Source organism: Haplochromis burtoni, unplaced genomic scaffold (genome assembly GCF_018398535.1).
Source record: "Haplochromis burtoni strain Fernald_Lab_line unplaced genomic scaffold, NCSU_Asbu1 Contig_2, whole genome shotgun sequence".
NCBI lineage: Eukaryota > Metazoa > Chordata > Actinopteri > Cichliformes > Cichlidae > Haplochromis > Haplochromis burtoni.
The window spans coordinates 752,721-772,218 of record NW_024582363.1 but is presented as its reverse complement, the minus strand read 5'-3'; the positions used below and the strand labels follow the sequence as shown (position 1 = coordinate 772,218).

General features: G+C 41.0%; 1 protein-coding gene across 3 annotated transcripts in view; it reads left to right on the top strand.

Moving 5' to 3' along the window:
• adamts18 (ADAM metallopeptidase with thrombospondin type 1 motif, 18) overlaps positions 1-17,439 on the top strand; it is a 57,476-nt gene extending 40,037 nt beyond the window's left edge. Inside the window, exons 17-22 of one of the 3 annotated variants that reach the window (XM_042215933.1) lie at positions 3,851-4,055; positions 6,256-6,450; positions 8,255-8,325; positions 8,507-8,672; positions 10,075-10,273; positions 11,073-17,439. In XM_042215933.1, the coding sequence (XP_042071867.1) occupies positions 3,851-4,055; positions 6,256-6,450; positions 8,255-8,325; positions 8,507-8,672; positions 10,075-10,273; positions 11,073-11,188 (952 nt within the window). In that variant the 3' untranslated portion in view covers positions 11,189-17,439. The remainder of the gene's footprint in view (positions 1-3,850; positions 4,056-6,255; positions 6,451-8,254; positions 8,326-8,506; positions 8,673-10,074; positions 10,274-11,072) is intronic. The other 2 variants (XM_005949509.3, XM_005949508.3) reach the window with 2 other exon arrangements.
• Positions 17,440-19,498: the final 2,059 nt, after the last annotated feature.

The window sequence follows — 19,498 nt, the reverse complement described above, 5'->3', positions numbered from 1 at the left end:
ACACACACACACACACACACACACACACACACACACACACAAATACTGTGGTTGAGCTGTCTAGAGGTTGCCTGTGGTCTATTTGCTGTGGCTAGCCAGCACTCCGCTCAGCCTGTGTTCTTCTTGTCACTATCCTCGTCTTTTCTTGGCCCACTTTTTTTTTTTTTTTGAGAAAACACATGAAAGCCCACTGCATCTTGTGCTCTTTTGGATAAGTCTTTGTTGCCTTGAAGTGTTTTCTCCAGCTGTGTCTCCATGTGAGTGTCAAGTGTTGGTAACTGATCTCTTGTCTACACGTATGCCCTGATGATTTTCATTCTTTCATTTAGACCATTTAGTTTAAACAATTTTAACATGGCCTTTTAACCCGTTAATGATCCTGAGACCTAAAAATGCAAAATATGAGAAAAAAATGCTACATTGTTTTTGATCACTAGAAAGAAACTTTCCGAGCTCATGCTTCATCTGAGCTGAATCTACCGCTGAAGTCACAGAGGTCATGTCCATATTTCTGTCAGTGTTTGTAGTGAAATAACAAAAAGAGAGGGCTTCATTGTGGAAATGTAGTTAAAAGCAACCAACATCTTAGAATGCAAACTCTTTAGATTTTTAATATGGATTGTGACATTTTAGGCTAAATATCAAATTATGCAAATGCAAAAAAAAAGAAACTAATTTTAGGCAATGATTTAACTAAAAAGGAAACATTGGGGTTGAGATGAAAAAATAAAGAAAAGCAAGGCTAAAGAGCAGGAAGAAGACATCAAAGCTGGCTCTGAACGACTGCTGATTTCTGTGCATACCCTCTCATATATACTCAGCCCAAAGCTTCCTGCATTTCTCAGTAGCAAAACCATGGCTGTGTTTTATCTCCTTGGTCTAGACACTGAGCCTAATGGCATGCATTTTTAAAGGAGACAGTGCATTTTGGGACCAATGCAGCAAGCAAAGGAGGAAAACAGGAGATAGTTCAGTGGAGTAACAAGTTGAAACAGCGCTGAATAAATGGCCCCTCTTCTACAGTATGTAGGGCTTTGGCTCGGGGAAATTGAGCTAGCTTGATTTACAGCATTGCTCCAAAGAACAGGCAAGAAACTGTGTCTTAGGTTCAGAGAGAGTACTCACTCATGCACATGCAAACACACACACAGAGAAAAGCAACACGCCAACATAGAAAGGCAGCATGCATTCTTATAGTTCCTTTTCCAAATGCATAATGCTGGAATCATGTATTTCTGGTCCAAACCGTGCTTTAAAAGTAGAAATATAAGCTGCTTCTCTGATCTTAATGATGTTGTTATTTTGTTCACTATTAGCCATGCTACAACAAGTCCAGACTGAACTTTCTCCTGTGTCAGGAGTTGAATAAGCCAGACAGCTATCAGTTACACCTCCAGCATACAGCCTCTGTTTCTTACTAAGTTTCCCACCACCCGAGAGGACATTTCCTGCTCCTAATCTTGGGCATACCATTTCTGCTATCTCGGTGAAAGCTATTAAACAGCCTTGTTGCATGTCCCATCCGCCTCTTTTTGCTTAGCGCAGAAAATGGTATAAATAATTACTGTCCATGCAGGGAAATAAATAAGCTTGACACCCATGGATTCTATTTTCTACAGTAGCTGACAGTTTTTCTCAGATGGTTGTGAGTATGGGCCAATTTATGGATGCTACACAGGAAGCAAGTTGAGTTGAGTGAGCAGCATGAAAGCTTTAATGACTGCATTAAGACCTCCAGGATGTATGGGCACGCATTCAAGAGCCCAGCAGAGAAAAGAAAAATTGACAATGAAGTGGATGCATGTGTACTATGTGAGTGAACATCAGTGTTTGGGTGAGTGTGTGTGTGTATGTGTCTGGAAGGAGGGGTAATGTGAAAGTGCCTGTTTATCTCTGTGACATGTATCTCGGGTGCTGACAGGCCTATCCATGTTTTATTGTGCAGAGATGGAAGGATTCCCATGGGGCCAGGCCAGTCTAGCCATGCAGAGCCAGTCAACCCCCACCCCAAGCCCAACGCTCACAGCCTCACATAAAATACACACACAGCTTCACCCGTTCACTCTTATCTACTCCCTTTCTTTTGCTTTAGACCTGTTCTCTCTCTACTTTGCGGGGATGCTGGACTGTGATGTTGCAGCAGGTTCCCATAACATGGGGACGGAAGGAGAATTTTAATAAGTCAGTTCAAACATTTGGGCTAGCTTGAAATTAGGAAGAGAATCCTCCTTTAAAGATATTTAACTCAGCATGAACATCAGTTTTGTAAGTGCCAACAAATCAGTTCAAACGATCTATGTACCAGGCATATTTACCACTTTTTAGGATCTATACTGCAAAGTTAAGAGTAAAATAACTTCAACATGAAAAGAGCACCTTTATCTTATTACTCTTTTCAACTTGCAACAGCTTCTAGAGCTCACTGAATGTTTGTGAAGAGACAAAGGACACAGTAAATGCATTTGCTAAAGGACTGGACATGTGTGGGAAATACAAACCAGACAAGCAGCTTGTTAAAGAAGGTTGGATTGTGGTATATAATTATGCTTAGGATCTTAAGAAAACCACACGGCTCCAATATTAGAATTAGAATAGTTCCATTCACTGGTGGTACCTGGTCTGCAGCCATGCAAGTACCAGAAAATATACAGTCGAGCTTTTCAGAACCTCCTTTGCAGCAATGTGCTGTTCCTACCTCAGGTAATGAAACATTTTAGAGATACAAATTACAGCTAGGTCAGTGGTGGTTTGCAGTGAAGCGGAGTGGCTCTTCAGCCACTTTCCCCCAATGATATATTGTTATTTATAAGCCAGGAAAAACAGCAGGGGAAAAAGCAAAACAGTCCACAAGCCAAAAAATCCCAAACCATTCCTTTTGGGTCCCACTGGTTGACATCTATCCCATTTCCAAATTGTAGTTTAGTCCCGCAGCTTCATTTGCCTGTGGCATTTGAACAAAAATGAAAGCATTTTTCTTCCCCTGAAGCAGGTCGGTGGTATGGAGGAATGGTCCCTGTGGTAGCGTGTTCTCTCAGAACTGGACAGCGCCATCTGCCCATCCCTCCATCTCCCTCTTCTAAGCCTGTGGTTGTCAGACCACTCATTTGGTGAAATCTCCCCCTACAGCCCTGATGCCAAGACAGAAACTATTTTAGACATAACAGGAGGCTTTTCATCAGTGGTGAAGCAGGATTTCAAAAGGACAAAGAGCGAAGAGATTAGAAGTAAGAAGATGAGGGCAGAGTGAACAGGTGAAAGAGAAATAAATGAGCCAAACAAACCAAAGGGGAAGAAAAAGTGTTGCATGTTGTGGTTGGCCTTGAGGAACTTGAAAAAGCTGTCATTAAGAGTCAGGTATAGAAATGGTTTTCATGTTTAGTTTCATATACAATGATAAATATGGAGATTGATTGAACTGCAGAGACATGAAGATATATTCTGTCTTTTCTTTTATTGCTGATAACCAGCTCTGAGCCAAGAATCTAACTTAATGAATTCATTTTTTTTATTTAACCAGGGTAGAAAGGGCTGTTTTACGAAGCACAACAATAAGAACTTTTCAGAGATGTTTGGTGCGATGACAGCTTGTATTTCAGTGGGTAATTGAGGTTTATTGGTAAAAAGGAAGTTTTTCTTTCCCACTCATGCACTTGGGAAAAGCACAGAGTGGTATTGTCAGTTTCTATGATATTGTAAGGTCTTGAACTTGAAATATGCAGCTCTGTGAGACAACTGTGCTGAATGGCACTAAAGTAAGATGCAATTAAATAAAACTCAATTTCTGTATTTGAGCAGTGACTGAGGCAAACCTTCCATGTTTTCTTAAATCTCCTCTGCTCTCTTGGCACAGTTGGGCACCAGGAGACTGGGGTGCTTGCAGTCGGTCATGTGGTGGCGGTCAACAAACCAGGACACTGCGCTGCATGAGGAAGGTAACTTACCAACGGGAGGAGGTGGTGGCGCACTCCTTCTGCCCTGTAATCTCTCCGGCCCAAGTCCAGCCCTGCCACACCCAGTCCTGTCCGCCAGAATGGAGCACTGGATCTTGGTCACAGGTGGGTTTGTAGCAACATTCCAAAACCACAAGAGCAGCGTAGCTTTTAATTTTGACAGTCCACGTTGACCTAGGATGAATCGCTATGAAGTTTTGTACTGACATTTACGATCCCTGCAAGTCAAATCCTAATGACTTTGGGGACCCTCTGCCTTTTCCTTTATTACCACATGAGGTTTATATTCATGGTTTAAGGAAAATATTTTGGCAACTACTAAATGGATTTCTGTGACACTAGTTACTGTTATTCATGTTCCCCATAGGGTAGTCTGCAATAACTCTGCTGACCCTTCACCTAACAGTCAATCTAGTGCCATTAACAAACTCAATGTTAACACTTAGCAAATGTCCGTACGCAAACATGTTAAACTCAAGAATTAAACTGTTGTGCTCTCCATGGCATTACACTGATCACATTTAGAACACAGTAGCACTGCACAGCTTCAGAAAGCTCTTAGCAAAAGAGCAGAATACTTTTTTCTACACACATTTTCAGGGAATTATACCAAGACGATCTGACATTTTATTTACTTCTGTGCATTTCCCACCATGAAAAAGGCTTTAGGTATTGTTTTTTAAATTCTGCTCAAAAAAAAATGAGTTTATTTCACTCATAGGTGTCAATACCCAGTCTTTGCCTACTCTATTGTTAAGTCATTATTTTTTTACTAAAAGGGTTAGAGGTTATGAGGGATATCTGTCATAGCTAATTTATTTTCCTTAAGTGCAAGTAAAGCATCACCAGTGTGTGGTCAATGCACACTGGTATGTCTCTGCATGACAGAACCCTGTCTGTGTCTAGGAAGGTACATATTCACTCATACACTGAGTTTCCTTTTCAAGCTGTCAGTTGTTTCACTCAAGCTCAAACAAATGCTCTGCTGCCCTCTGTTGGATTTTTTTGCCTTTATTTAGATAGGTGGGTCCCATTAAGATTATTTTCCTATTTATAGGAAGTTCTGGATTTGTGGAACACAGTACGAGATAAATTACACAATGTAATAGTCTTTACTAGTAAAGAAAGATCACTTGTCAGGAATATTAAAGTTTTAAAAAAATTCAGATTAAAACAAATTCTTACCCTTTTCTATATTTCACCTCCTGTCAAAATTAAGTCCTTTGTGTTGTTTGACATATCTATTTAAGAACTAACTGTATCCATCTAGTAACATAGCACATGCTTAAATAACGACACAGCTACATAAGGTGGAGTCAAATGACCGTTGAACTCTTTTATAAGCAATGAGTAGTTACTCGCTGCACAGAACTGTTTTGTTTCTTTGCAAAGCATGTTCTTGATTACATTGTTTAATGATCTGGCTAGTTGATGGATTTGGCTGGTTCCTCTTTATCTACAGTGCATCACATAATAGACTGAGCCTTTCAGTGCTCATATTCCTGTATACAATATTAATAGCCTGGCAGCACATCTGATACTTTGTAAACTGTTCCAGGTTGTTTAGCTGATGTGACCTATGCAGTCCGGACATTCAGCTGCCATTCAGCCATCATTCTTCGGGACACTCAAATTGTGTGTTTGCACTATTTTGTAACAGCAGCCTGAGTTCAGTTTGCGGTCAGGCAGAGACAAGGCCAGCGTCCCTGAAAAGATCAATCGGAGCTTTTAGTGACAAGAGGACAACTGGGATGTGTGTAGTTGTGAGTGTAGATGCTCAGATGTGTGTGTCTGTTCTCTAATAAATTAATGCGGTGTGTTCAGATAATCTGCCCTGATGGCTGTGCTCCTCAGTCCCAGTGGGGCAGTTCGACTCTGCTGTCCATCTCGCTGCAGTTCACATGGAGTTTACAGAACCAATGTCTGCTGTTAGTGAGGACTTTGATGAGTTGGGGTCACATTCATCCCAGAGTTATTGGTTTATTGTGTTTAATGACAGGCCATAATGTGCTGCCATCAAACCAGTGACCTTCTGTTTGCTTATCCACCATGTGGTGAATTAGGAATGCATTAACAGTGTCTGTGCCAAGGATTTAACTGCTGTTAATATGGCCTAATGTTTAAATGTGATGGAAGCTGAAGGTTAAACCAATCATAAGACTATAAGTTACAGTGTATGTGCGTGCAAGTAATCTGTGTATGGCCATTAAACCTTTGCTTAGTGAATCATTAATATCCCAAGGATCATCTGTAGTTTTGACTTTTGCTCCACAATGACTTTTACTTCCTACTTGTCCGTGTTCAGTGCTCCAAGACCTGCGGCCGTGGCCTGAGGAAGCGGACCGTGTTTTGCCGCAGCACCGATCCAGGGGCCAAAGCTGTGGTGGTGCCCGACAGCATGTGCAGACAGCACCACAGACCCAAAGCCCAAGAGACCTGCGTCCTGCGGCGTTGCCCTAAGAATGAGAGGCTTCAGTGGATCCCCACTCCTTGGGGAGAGGTAAGAAAAAAAGGACTCATGAAACTCAAGAAAAATGGAAGTGAACTGAATTTTGAGTTCAGATCCGCACTGAGGCATTTCTATTTGTGGGTCAGTTTGTTGCTTATTGGTATGTCTGTCTCAGTACAGTGCGACAGATGAAAAAGTAGTGTCCTGAAACTATATAAAACATCAGGAATAAACATTCTTTTTTTTGATGTTGGACCCTCAGAATAAAGAATACAAAGCCCTCTTTCTAGCTTGCCCATTTTTCAAAAACACTTAACAATCATACAGGGAGAAATCTATCATAGAACAGAGAAAGCAGTTTCACAGCCAGCAGCCTCAATAGACCAGAATGAAATGCAACATGTTTCATCTGGAACTATCATTACTCCTCTGCTTCATTTCCCCGCACTGCGCTTGTTGAAAATAATACTGGCACAAACAAATTGAACTGGGAGTAGAGGAGGCAGGTTGGGGGAAATAAGTAACTCTATATATTTTACAAAACTGAACATCTAACTTTTTGTGACCTGTGGAAGATGCATTTGTGCAAAGAAACTACCAACAACCAAAATCAGGGAATTAAACTAACCGTAGTGTTTATAATTCATTTCATTTCACACATTATCAGTACATACTACCAATGCGCAAATTACAGTAGGTGACCTAATTAATATTTTACGATCTGCTGTGGTGAGCGCAGCTGAAAGAAGATGTTTGAATATTGAGAGATGGAGAAAACAATACAATAATTATCTACACCTGAAGCCCTTTTTTGCATTCTTTTTACAAATAGCAACGTTAACTTAATAATTGCAGTGAAAAAAACAAACATCTGTGAAAAATCTTGGCTGTGTTAGTGAGATACTCGAGCGTCTTGCACTTCACTCTGCTTCTCTGTGGCTGTGTGAGAGGGAGCTGCCTGGGTCCTGCTCACAGCCAAATAAGCTGAGAGTGAAAGAGAGAGAAAGTGAGTGAGCGCAGAAGGACAGAAGCAGTGTGACCACAAATGACAGCAAAACGAGTCTCATTTTTCAAAACCAAAAAACTTTAAGCTCCTCTTTTGTGCACATATTCTTCTCATCTAGCTCCAACCTCTTTTTCATCCTCCCTGTCGCTCTTCAAGCCTTCAGTGTACTGAACCTTGTAGGCCCTGAACCTTTTCTAGCCATTAACAGGGTGTCTGCCTGGCATGTTCAAATTGCCCACCGTAGCCTTAGGAAGTGCAGTTTTGGAAATGTATAACATGTATAGTCAGAAATGTTATAGATTGTTTCTGCTCGACTAAACTTTGCGTGCCGTGACTTTTATTTGCCCCACTGAAAGTACTTAGTTGTTAGTAAATATTTGTTTTGCTATACACTTGGAGCCATGAATGTGAATGATAGGTGGTTAATGGGGTCCCATGCTTCTGAAATGGATAATGATTAGCAGCGGTTGCTACTTTGTGACAGATCAAATGTGTTGGCTCACTCGATACTAATACTGAGAAGTTTCACCCAGGTGAATCTGTGGAAGTCAGTTCAAATAGGATTTTTTTTCTGCATTTGTGCCAAAGATGGTCATATTTTTACCTGTTGTAGCAGAAAGCCGGGCTGACAAAACACACAGGTGACACAAACTGTCTGCTCATCATATATAATGACTGAAAAATACACAGTAAAGCATATCAGGGTTTTCTTTTTTTTTTTTTTTGCTCCTTAACTACAACAGTAAATGAGCTTGCGGTGTCTGTAACTACAGGAACCATCCCATCACTTACAACCACTCACAGAGTTCATTTTCTAAAGCTGTCCCTCCTGCTTGCACTCTGTTTCAGTGCTCCAGGTCGTGTGGCTCAGGCATCCAGAAAAGAGAGCTTCACTGTGGGGAGAGAGACTCACAGGGAGGGTATGTGCCTTCAACTACACACTAAGACATCCCTCATACTTTAATAGATCTGCACAGATACTTGAGACCCCACTGTGCCATCTGTTTACTATCATCTGAGTCAGAATTTCAATGTTTTTCAAATGAGAAGCTCTGTAGGAATAGTCATTTTGAGCAGATAGCCTGTCCTCTCGTTGCACAGGTATGTGGCGTTTACTATACGGAGGTGCAGGAATATAGCCAAACCTTTGGTGGATCTTCAGCAAGGATGCAACCGAGGTCCATGCCCAGAGCTCCCTCGGGTGGTCCCTGGAAGAACGACCTCAAGCGTAGTGATCTTAGGCTGGTACGCCTCTCCCTGGCAACAGGTAGATTTTCTTGTGCTTTGCTTAAATGCTATCTACATCAAAAGATTTTACGGATACTTGTGTGTTCAAGCTGAAAATCTCACAGTTTGAAGATTTTCTACCTTATATGACACAGTATGATTACAGCTTTGATGTGTTAAAGTTACACTGCTAAAAAGATAAAAAGGGACACTTCATATCCATTTGTTAAACATCGTGTCAAGAAATGTTATTTTATCTACCGTTAAAGTTTATTCAGACTGACCCATGTTGCACTACTGCCTCTATGGGTCAGCTCACATCAGCAACACATCCTGAGCCCTCGACTGTCACACAGAGTTGGTCTTAGGTCAGTTTTCACTTAAATCGGACTAAACACGGACTGCCATTGTAGGACTCTGATTGGTTATGTCATGAGGCATGTGATACTGATGTAAAAAGTGTAAGAACTGCTCAATACCTGATTTCATTCTTTTTGAACTATTCTGTCACAGTACTTGTCACAGTAAAGATTTATAAGTTGCACACATTGTAAGTGACAGATGATTGACTACAGCAGCCTTTCATTGTTAACAGTACCCAGCATGTTCACTCCTTGCCATGCAAATCACTGATATCAAATGGAATGCTGCCTTGGCAGTAGGTATACTGAAATGGCTTAGTGGGCTTCAGATTGAACTTGCTTTAACTTGTGTCCACTCTAATATGAATGGGTTGGACACACCACTCTAGACTCAGGTGATATGTACACCAGTTCTAAAAACTGATTTATTTTCTATTTCACTGTCTCTGAATTGACATTTTTTCGCTTTTGTTTAAGAGACTCTCTTCAGTCTGAGTCTTTTGCGTAAATCATTAATTGTTACTAATTGTCATAATACCACATTCAAGTGTGTGTCGTCCCCCCCCCCTTCACAAGAAAACTAAGTGGCAGACTATACAGTGTAGGTGATGTAAGTTTACAGATGTAGCAGAGGTCTTAGCCAGAAGTGGAACTGTGGATATGTGGGATAGGCCAAAAGATGTAGAGTCTTTTGGGGTACGGTTGTGTCGACTATGTGTTACATCATCTATTATGCAAAACGTCTTAAGGGCAACCTCTTATAGTGCAGGTCTTATTCTGCTTGATCTCAAGCTTGTGATCCTTGTATGATTCCACCAGAGAAGATATCTCTTGACACCTGCTGCAGGGCAGGTACATGGTGTTAGGGTTGTTTGTTTTCTTCATCTGTTCTTTGTCTCTGCGTAGAGTTTTCTTCCATTCTTTCCCCTCCCTCCCCTTATCCCTTTATTACAGCTGCTTTTCCTGTCTCAAACTTTTTCCCCTCTTATTTGTATGACTGTGCTTCCTCTTGTATCTCTTCTTCTCATTTGTTTCTTTTCTTTTTGGCTCACTGCCTCTTCTCTCCTGCCTTTGTCTCAGTGCTCTGTGTCCTGTGGCGGAGGAGTCCAGACTCGATCCATCCAATGTCTTCGACAAGGTCGCCCCGCAGCTGGCTGCCTGCCACACCAGAGGCCTGTCACTTCTAGGGCATGCAACACGCAGTTCTGCCCGGCTGCTCCCCTGGCTCCAGCACATCGCTCTAGCAGCCGGGTCACAGCTGCTGGACCAGCACTGAAAGGTATATTTCTTCGAGGGAGCAAAGAACAAATTTATTCAGCATCATTAAATGATGACCATATAATTACAGACATGGAGATTTACTATTGAGATTTAGCAGCCCAAGAGTTTGCAAGAGTTAGCGTCATACTGTATCAAAGTAATATGGCAAACCAATTAGTTAGCATGCCAACACACTGGTTTGTAGCACACTTCAGTTTGTTAGTATTTTGCATGTTAAGGAGCTGAACCATTTCTCACCGTTTGACTCAGACAATAGAGCATTTGGACTATTAATTGGAAGGTTGGTGGCGCAGTCCTCATTTCCTCCAGTTTAGGCGTTCTTGAGCAAAATAGTGAACTCCAAATTGCCCCTGATGCATCCATCAGAGTATGATTGTGTGCATGATAGTTAAAAAGTGCTTAAAGGCATAGAATTAAATGCTGTACGAACGAGTGTTTGTAAATGGCTTTCAATAACAAGCTCTGTATAAGTATCAGTCCATTTATATTAGCAGGCCATCACACTAAAGTGTGTAACAGTTATTAACATCATTAAACACTGGCCTATACACAGCTTAAAACCAGCATGTTAGTATTGCCATTGGGAGCATATTAACATGCTGACATTAGCACTGTGTGTGTTGGTGTTCAACTAATTAGTCACTGAATGAACTGAAAAACAAAAAAGTTTAGCAATAATTTAGTCAAATGTTTTCTGGTTTGCTACTTTCTTTGCTTTGTTTATTCTCATATCTTCAAGTTAATGTTTATTCTTATAATATGTATAATAGCATTGCTTCTTTTTGTTTTCTCTTCAGAAGAACACTGTGTGGATCACTTCAGCTGGTGCCACTTGGTCCCTCAGCACGGCGTCTGTAACCACAAGTTCTATGGAGAGCAGTGCTGCAAGTCCTGCTCCAGCAAGAAGCCATAGAGCTCTGACACCTCTGAGTCCACAACGGCCAGCCTCGAACAAAAGTGCTGCTACGGAGGCCATTCAGGGGCAAATACCCACTACACACAGGACTGTGCACAGCAATGTGTGTTTTCTTCCTGGAGTACTTGACTAATGCATTTTGTATAGAAGTGAAAGAGTACATACACAGACTTTGTTCAAGAAGGCAACGTGGCTGCTGATGCTCTTCTGCCAAAGTGGTGTCATCAGGTCAATGCTCACATTGAAACTGGAAAGACAGTGAAATCCAAACTGAAGACTTGTTGTAAAATATATGTATCTTGATATTTTGTGGAGTATTTTCCTCTTGAAACCCCTGAAACTAGAAAGCCATCAGGACAACAGGAAAGAACAATAGTGTGATTAGTTATATGTTGTGCATTTAAAGGCATCTGGTTTCTTATGTCTTTGTTTAAGTTATTATGGGTCCTAATATATGATTTTACATTTTGTGAGATTTACAGTGGATTTGGGACATGTTATTTTTGTGTTTTGTGCCAGTCACCCTTGCATTCACATGATTCAGTTTTATATGGGGGGTTAGTAATCAGGTGAACTGCACTTCTCCTTCACATGATGTCCACTTGTCCTGTTTACTACTCCTGAATCGCACCACGTCACATTCATGTCAGTGCTATTTAAACATCCGTATCTGTGTACCTAAAATATGTTATTCAACTGCGTTGTAAGTGGTTGTATTTTTTTTTTTATCTCTGCTTTATCTTTATGGTAAATAACTTCACCATCTATCTGCTTTTCTTTTCTTCACTGCATTCTCTCTATCGATTACAGCCACAATGAGGTGAATAATGAGTAAGGCTGTCTGCAAGCCTGGGGGAGAGTAGAGGAGGGTGAAGAGGGAGAGAAGAGGATGATTGCTCGGTAAGCGTGGGTGCAGTCTAGATAGCAAGGGGTTTTGGTTATTGAGAGAGAGTAGTGTAGGTGTGTTCTTCACAGAAGTCTGGTCAAAATATAGAGACGTGGCAGGTTGAGCTTGAGATAAGAGATGATGCACTCGTGTTCATTTCTGTTTTGATTGGGGCACAAAACAACATAAAAACATATATGCAGTAGTTTGGTTGAAGGGAATTTTAATGGCTCAAACTCTAAAAGCAGACAGTAATGTAAAATAGACTGACTGATTTATTGGCAATCCAATATTAGCTATTGGCTGGTCTCTCAATATCTACATTTATAACAACCGATAAATACAATTTCTTAAAAGAGATCAAGGAAGAAAAGCAAAAACACCCTTGAACCAATATGAAATCAAGACGTAAACAAACCAATATCTGTTTCTTTAACTAAAAGAATCTGCAAACATGATTGATCAATATATAAATAGTCTACAAACTCACCTATTATGCTATTTGACTTACCCCCTTAAGAAAACGACTAATAATTTGAGACTTCAGGTAATACTGTATTTATAGATGTATATAAATATACAGTATAAAAACGAAATTGTAGTCAGGCTAAAATTTTCTTCGTACATAAAACTGTTGCCTGTAGTGCCAAACCAATGAAAAAATGTGATGCATTTTAACTTCTTGTTTTTTTTTTTATATTTCCCCCACATCTTTACAATTCACTTTCTCTTCTCTGATCAGTCTAAAAAAACCCTGTTATTCTCACTTTGCATAAGACCACATAAAAGAATGAGCAAGGTTAGCAACTAACTGGTAAACACAGGAGACCAGTAGAGCAGTAAAAAGCAGCATATAATATTGTCATTTTAAAACCTGTCTTAATTTATATTTAGGCAACTTGAAGTTAATGGAACAAATATGCATGCAAAGTGAAAGTAAATCAATGTGTCTTTACCTTTGGCAAAAAAAGGCTCTTAAAGTGCCTGACTATTAGCTAGTTGGTAATGGTGGCTGTCAATTTAAGTACAGAGTAGGCCATGTTCAGCTTATCAGAACCATGACTGCAAACAAAAACATTAAAGCAACCCTTTGATGTCATCACAAAAGAAAACTGTTTCCACACTAAATATGCTAATTTAATCATTTTTAGTTGTGAGAAAATTGATGAAGCAACTTTAACGTTTGGCATTAGTGTTGTCTTGCATTCTATCCCCATGAGCACTGTGATTATTGCCCAGTTGGACACTTAATGCCCATTATTTGTCTGGCCACTCAGTGGGAATCTGCTTTCACTATTATTGGCCTCTTGGCAACTTCAGACATTTGATAACTTTTTGCCCCTCTCAAAACTTTCATAACTAGAAGCATGCTGAGATTTATGCTACTAAACAATGTTTTTCTTACAGTGATTATGCCACCCTTTCTCGCTCTGCGGGGTCTGCGATTGCTCTTTAATCAAACCGTCTCCATGAATCATGAAGCCTGGAGTCCTCACATCGTCTTGGCTGCATGCTGTTTACTGGCATGCTGTGAGCCAGACACCACAAGCTGGGGCACATGCACATACACACAAATATGATGGCTAACATACACACAATTAACTTGTTCACTGAGCATCAGGCTGACTGTGAAGTGTGTGGGTGAGAGCATGCTTTTGGAATTTGGGCATGCATACCCTTGTTACATGGTTTCCCAGCTGCATGCCTGCATTTGCTGCTTGGATTCATGCATTTACAAGTGTGTGCCTGTGTCTTAAAGGGTGAGTGTTTGTACAATACATATGTATGTCCCTACAAGCCAGCCTGTGATGTCTACATCGCAGTGGGGCAGCAATTTTACCGCTGAGCTGATGTGAGAATTTCTATATCTCCATCCTGCTTTCAGTTCCAGATGGGACTCAATTTCCTCTGCCCATATTGGTTCATAATGACATATTTTGATTATCTTAGCATGGGGAGCCACATCAACCCTTGGCATTACTGCCGTGGAGAAATAAAGAGATTGCGACTCAAATAAAAATGCAGAAATGGAGGAGTAGCTCTTTATTTGGCATCCTCACTTGAATTTGGGTTTGTTGGGTAATGTGCTTGCAACATCAAAACTTAAAAACTTCCCCAAAATATAAACAGATAATTCATCACTTTAATCAGACAAGTTTTTCTGATGCACTCAGAGCTTAAACAAGTTTAGTGTATGCTGGATAAAAAGTGTTTGCAGAGAATTATATGACAATATTCCTAAAAATGTTCTAATATCTATCTATAGATACCAGAAGTCAGTATTAATAAGTTTGATTAATCCCATCCTATAGGGGGTTGTTGACAACGATAATATCAGGAATTGACAATGCTCACCTGCTACATCCTGTCAATCAATGCAATGGAACCAGATGTTGGCATTTTAGCCAGGGAGGACAAGTGTGCAAATTTTACACCATAAAAATACGTTTTTATTTATAGTAAACTCTGATGACAGATTGACTAAAATTTGGCAGTAGCAGTAACATCTGTTAATGAATTTAATGATCTCAGAAATATTAAATCTGGTTAACTTAAACCTGATATGCTTCCATTAATGTGGCAGTTTGACTCTAAGGGTCATGGCAACTTTGTATACTCCAGCTCTATCAGGGAAGTTAAGAAGCACAAAACAGCAACAGCCAACCTGATGGGGATATCTATTACAGCCATCGGAATGACTACATTAAAGGGAAAACAGACAAACCTTAAAAATCCATTATTAGGCAAAAATTTTAATACCACATGATTTTGACATTAAGCTGTACTTTGAGTTTAATGTTTAGCATTTTAGTATTGTTGCCTAATGCTTATAAGGATGCTGATGCTAGCATTTTGGGAGCACATCTGTGCCTTGCTAGAGCCTCAGTGAGCCACTAGCATGGCTGTGGCCTTGTTTAAAATTCATCACATCTGTTTTCATGTCTCCTGAAACAACCCGCCGCTATGAGAAACCTTGTCCAAAGAAAAAGAAGTGTACCTTTTTTGGAACCTGGTACACAATGAGCACACTGCACGAAAGTAAATGCCTGCCTTGGTCTGTCAACTCCAAAATAGGCCTGTCTCTCTTAATACTTGAGCTACCCAGGCTGAGTGATGCAGGTATTTCTTTCCTGTTTCCTGTTTTCCAGTTGGCAAAGCACCAGTTGTTGTCGGTCCAGTTGTAAGTCAGGGTCGGCTGTTATTTTCAGCTTAGACATTTCTCCGCTAGCTAAGTGTCAGGCAGGCCGGCTAAGACCGTCGTTTGTGTGCACTTGGCAGGCAGTGAACCCTGATAGGACCTCTCACAACTGACAGTCAGTCTAATCACATCTTAACAAAGTTCCATCTAAGCCTGTGTATGAGTGTCTCTGTGTGTGTATGTGTGTGTGGACTGAGAGAAAGTGAGAGTGATCTCTCTTTCTTGCAGGGCTTACTCTGAGGGCAGGCTTCACAGCAAGTGAAAGCTGTCATATTTCAACTCCACCTCTCCCATCAGTACCTCTGTATCAGACAGAGTTCACGAAGCACGTGCCCACACATACAAAAAGATAGCAGACACACACTCTTACCCCTTTCTTCGTCCCACCATCCCCTCTATCTCTCCCACACACACACACACACACACACACACACACACACACACACACACACACACACACACACACACACACACACACACGATGTGGCTGCCTGCACAGGGGAGCGCCTGGTATTTGCTGCAGGGTGATTGCAGGTGGATCATGGCATTGGCAGGGCTTTAGAGGTGCGCAGTTGCGTGGGAGTCGCAGTGTGGGGCTCATTCGTTGCTGCCAGACGTCTCCTCTAACGTTAAGAGATCTGCGAGGAGCAGATCTAGGTGATTAAGAGCTCAAAAGACGACTGGCAGCTCAGCGTCAAGACAAGCCTTTGTGTCTCTGTCATGCTGGATGATTTAAGAATCGAGTAAAGACCTGTGTATATATGGCTCACGCATAACTAAACCTCCTCAGCTCTGGCGAACCCTCACCCCCGATCCTTGCCCATCACATGCTCCCAGCCTGTCTCTCATTAGCTTTTTCTGCTATCCATCTCCATCTTTTTTTTAAAAACATTTTCTTCACCTCACCTTACCTCCCTCTTCCTCTACCCCCTTCACTGTCTCACCTCTCACTTCTTTCATCTCATTACCCTTGCTTATGCTTTTGTAAACTCTGGAAAGTTTGTAGTGTTTGGCTTTTGAAGCGCCTAAATCACTTTATAATGCCGCATGCTGTGTGTTTTCTCTCTGCTGTGGGAATCTGTCACAGCTGTTGTATATGCATGTCTCAAAATTCATTTTTTAATTAAAAGATTAGGAATCTTCTGGGGTGTTTAAATTTGTGAGAAAGCAAAAAAACAAACAAAAAACCCCAGAAGTGTCCCTTGACCCCTCTCGACTGAGAATCATCGATTACGTGAGCGTTTTGTTTTAAAAACATTGCACCATCCCTGTTTGTCATACTGCAGCAGAGGCAGCACTTATTCCCCTTGGCTGCTCAAGCACCACTTTTACAAAATATAGTCCACCTGTTCATTTGCTGATTACATGAATGCACTGATTTGCTAAGCATATTTCGAGCATTTTTTTTACTCATCCCCCTAAGCGCATAGAACCTTGAATGTGGACATTTTCTTATTTATTTATTTTTTGTTTGCTTTTTTGCTCATACCAGCTTATTCTCGCTCTTGATCTCTCTCTGGTGCATAAAGGTTTTCTGAGCATCCCTGCTCAGATCCATTGAGTAAAAAGCTTTTACTTAACGTATTTTCTCCTTGAGGGTATGAATATTATTGATCTGTGTGTTTGCTGCAACTCTCTCTCATCTATCTTCCTTTGAGCGGCCGGTTTCTCATCATTTTCCCCTGAAATGTAAGAATTGATTAGAATCCTTGGGGCCCTGTAGGCACCAGCTGCAGCCATGCCCACCTGCCTAACCTCGTGACCTTGAGCAAACAGCATCCAAGTGGCTGGAAATGGACTGAGCTCCTTTTATTGTATCTTTGTCCTTTTTCAGATTTATTCTTGTTGTGTTTTTGTGTGAATTTATAAAGATGGAGCTCTTCTACGTCATTCTGAAAGAAGCGCACATTTCTTCCGCTACCTCCTCTTCCCTGGAGACACACTGCTATACAGATTAAGTCATGTAGAGTACACCCACATGTATACAAGTATAGTATGTACACATGCTACACATTTTACTCTGTTTAATGAGCTGCTGGTGAAATCTATGCGCGCTACAACATCTCCTCAGTTCTTTGTCTGACCACCAGAGGGCAGTGCCCACTCAAAAATTCTGCATTCAGTCTTTGAGTCTCTTTGTCCCTCCACGTTAAATGCAAATTCCAAACTATATAAACAAAAACAACAACAACAGCAAAATAAATCACTTTCTCACACCTAGATGTTAGATGTATGCAAATGGTCTCCCCTTTATTTCCTTACACTAAACAAAAGCAATGACTTCACTAACCTCCAAGTTACAAAGTTAAACTCATCGCTACTATATGCACATTCCCAAACTTCATTTCGACAGGCGTCATTTCAATATTTGTTCCTCAGACTGTCATATTTTATTGATGAACTGTGAGCTCAAGCTGGCCACGGGGAATACAATTCCACAACAGATATGTAAATTCCAACCTATCAATTTTTCAGACCTTTTGGTCGGCAATGCCAGCTAAATCTCTGAGGCCATCCTTCACTTTGCCCCTTGTGGATAAAAAGATGAATAGGCGAAAACAAGCCAGGCTTGATTTTTAGACCACCAGTGATTTCCTAAACTAAATGAAGCACTCTCCGCACGTTGAGGGCAAAGCTGAATTATAAATAATCAGGGGGAAACGTCATCAGACGGAAAGAAACAAGGTCAGAACTATTACCAATTAACTGTTACTTTTTTGTGCAAGGCCAGCAACAAAAGTGTAAAGGAAGGAGGGTGAAGCGCTCCCCTTCACTGTGGAAAAACAGCCGGGGAGTGTGTGTTGTAGGTAATTGGCCAAGGTTACAAACCTCAATAAATCAAAGCCGTGCTAGTGCTTCAAACAAGGACAAAGCAATGGTTGCATTACAGTAGATACATTATTTTCTGACACATATTTCAGTTTCCAGCATCCTCGTACATGATTGTACTTCCCACGTACAGCAAGCCGCACTCCCCCTTACTCGACCTCTCACTTTATGTTCTTTTGTACTGAGTGGCACACTTAGAAGATAAAGAGCTTCCACATCAGGCTTTCCTTCAAGACTTTCATCTTAATGGGGCCTTCATGAGACTGAACGGATTGGTTTGAAAGTGAAAGAATGTCTTCTTGAACAAAACATCTTATTCGGTCGAGGATTTGCTTTAGTTGCTAGTTAGCTAAATTAAGAGAATACTCTGAATCATTCTGAGAGGGCAAATCCCATCACTGCAGGGTACGGTTGATCTCTGGCAGCTCCAATTGGTGTAATGGATCAGACAAAGTTGATAAAATGCTAAAAGTTGAGCTACAAAAAAGTAATTTGATGCTGTATTTTACTCTCCAGCTACATTTTGTAGAGGTGTTTGGGGAGCTGGTTTGCCTTTCAAATCAAGAAAAGCTCTAAAATCAACAGAAAGCTTCAAAAATTGCTCTAAAAAGGTGCCAAAACAATCTGTGTGCAGTGCAGTGTATACTAAAGCTGGCATCTTTAAATCAGTGAAAAGGGAAAGCACTGACGGACGTACTTTGTGACGTCTTGAATAGCAAGTAGAACCAATTTACAGCTGTTAACCCTGCATGTGTGCGTATCTGAGCACGAGATCCTCTCGCTGTGTGCATTTGTGTGCAGACAACAAAGTTGCACGGGAATAAATCATAACTTTTTCTAAGACAATAGTGACAATTCCAAGTAAATCTCAGCGCGCTGAAGCGTCTGTCGCTGTCAAGCGCTGCTCTGAAATGGAGAGGTTTTTCTATATATACAGACAGAGAGGGAGAGAGAATGAGAGAGACAGACAGAGATGGAGTGAGAGAGAGGAGTCTGACAGATTTCAGTGACACTGTGCCTCACAGCCACTTCCTCAGTGCTTTTTACCCACTGCCTCTAGTGAAGCATACACATGAAAGTGAAGTAGGCATCGCATGCACCCAAAACGGCGAACGGCACCATTAAAGATACAAAACAACTGTCACCTGAAGCCAGAGTCAGTGCATTTGACGTTTTTTCACATTACCATCAGCAGTTTGTTTAGACTGAACTTAAACTGTGGGGATATTGCAAACAAAACCAAAAAGAACTCTGACACACATCCATGCAACTGTAATATCAGCACAATAAATAAATCCCATTTTACAAATGCTTTTCTCTATTAGACGCAGCACTTGTAGCAGCCTGGAGTATATACCCCCACCTCTCTTTTGTTCTCTCCGGAGTTGTATAA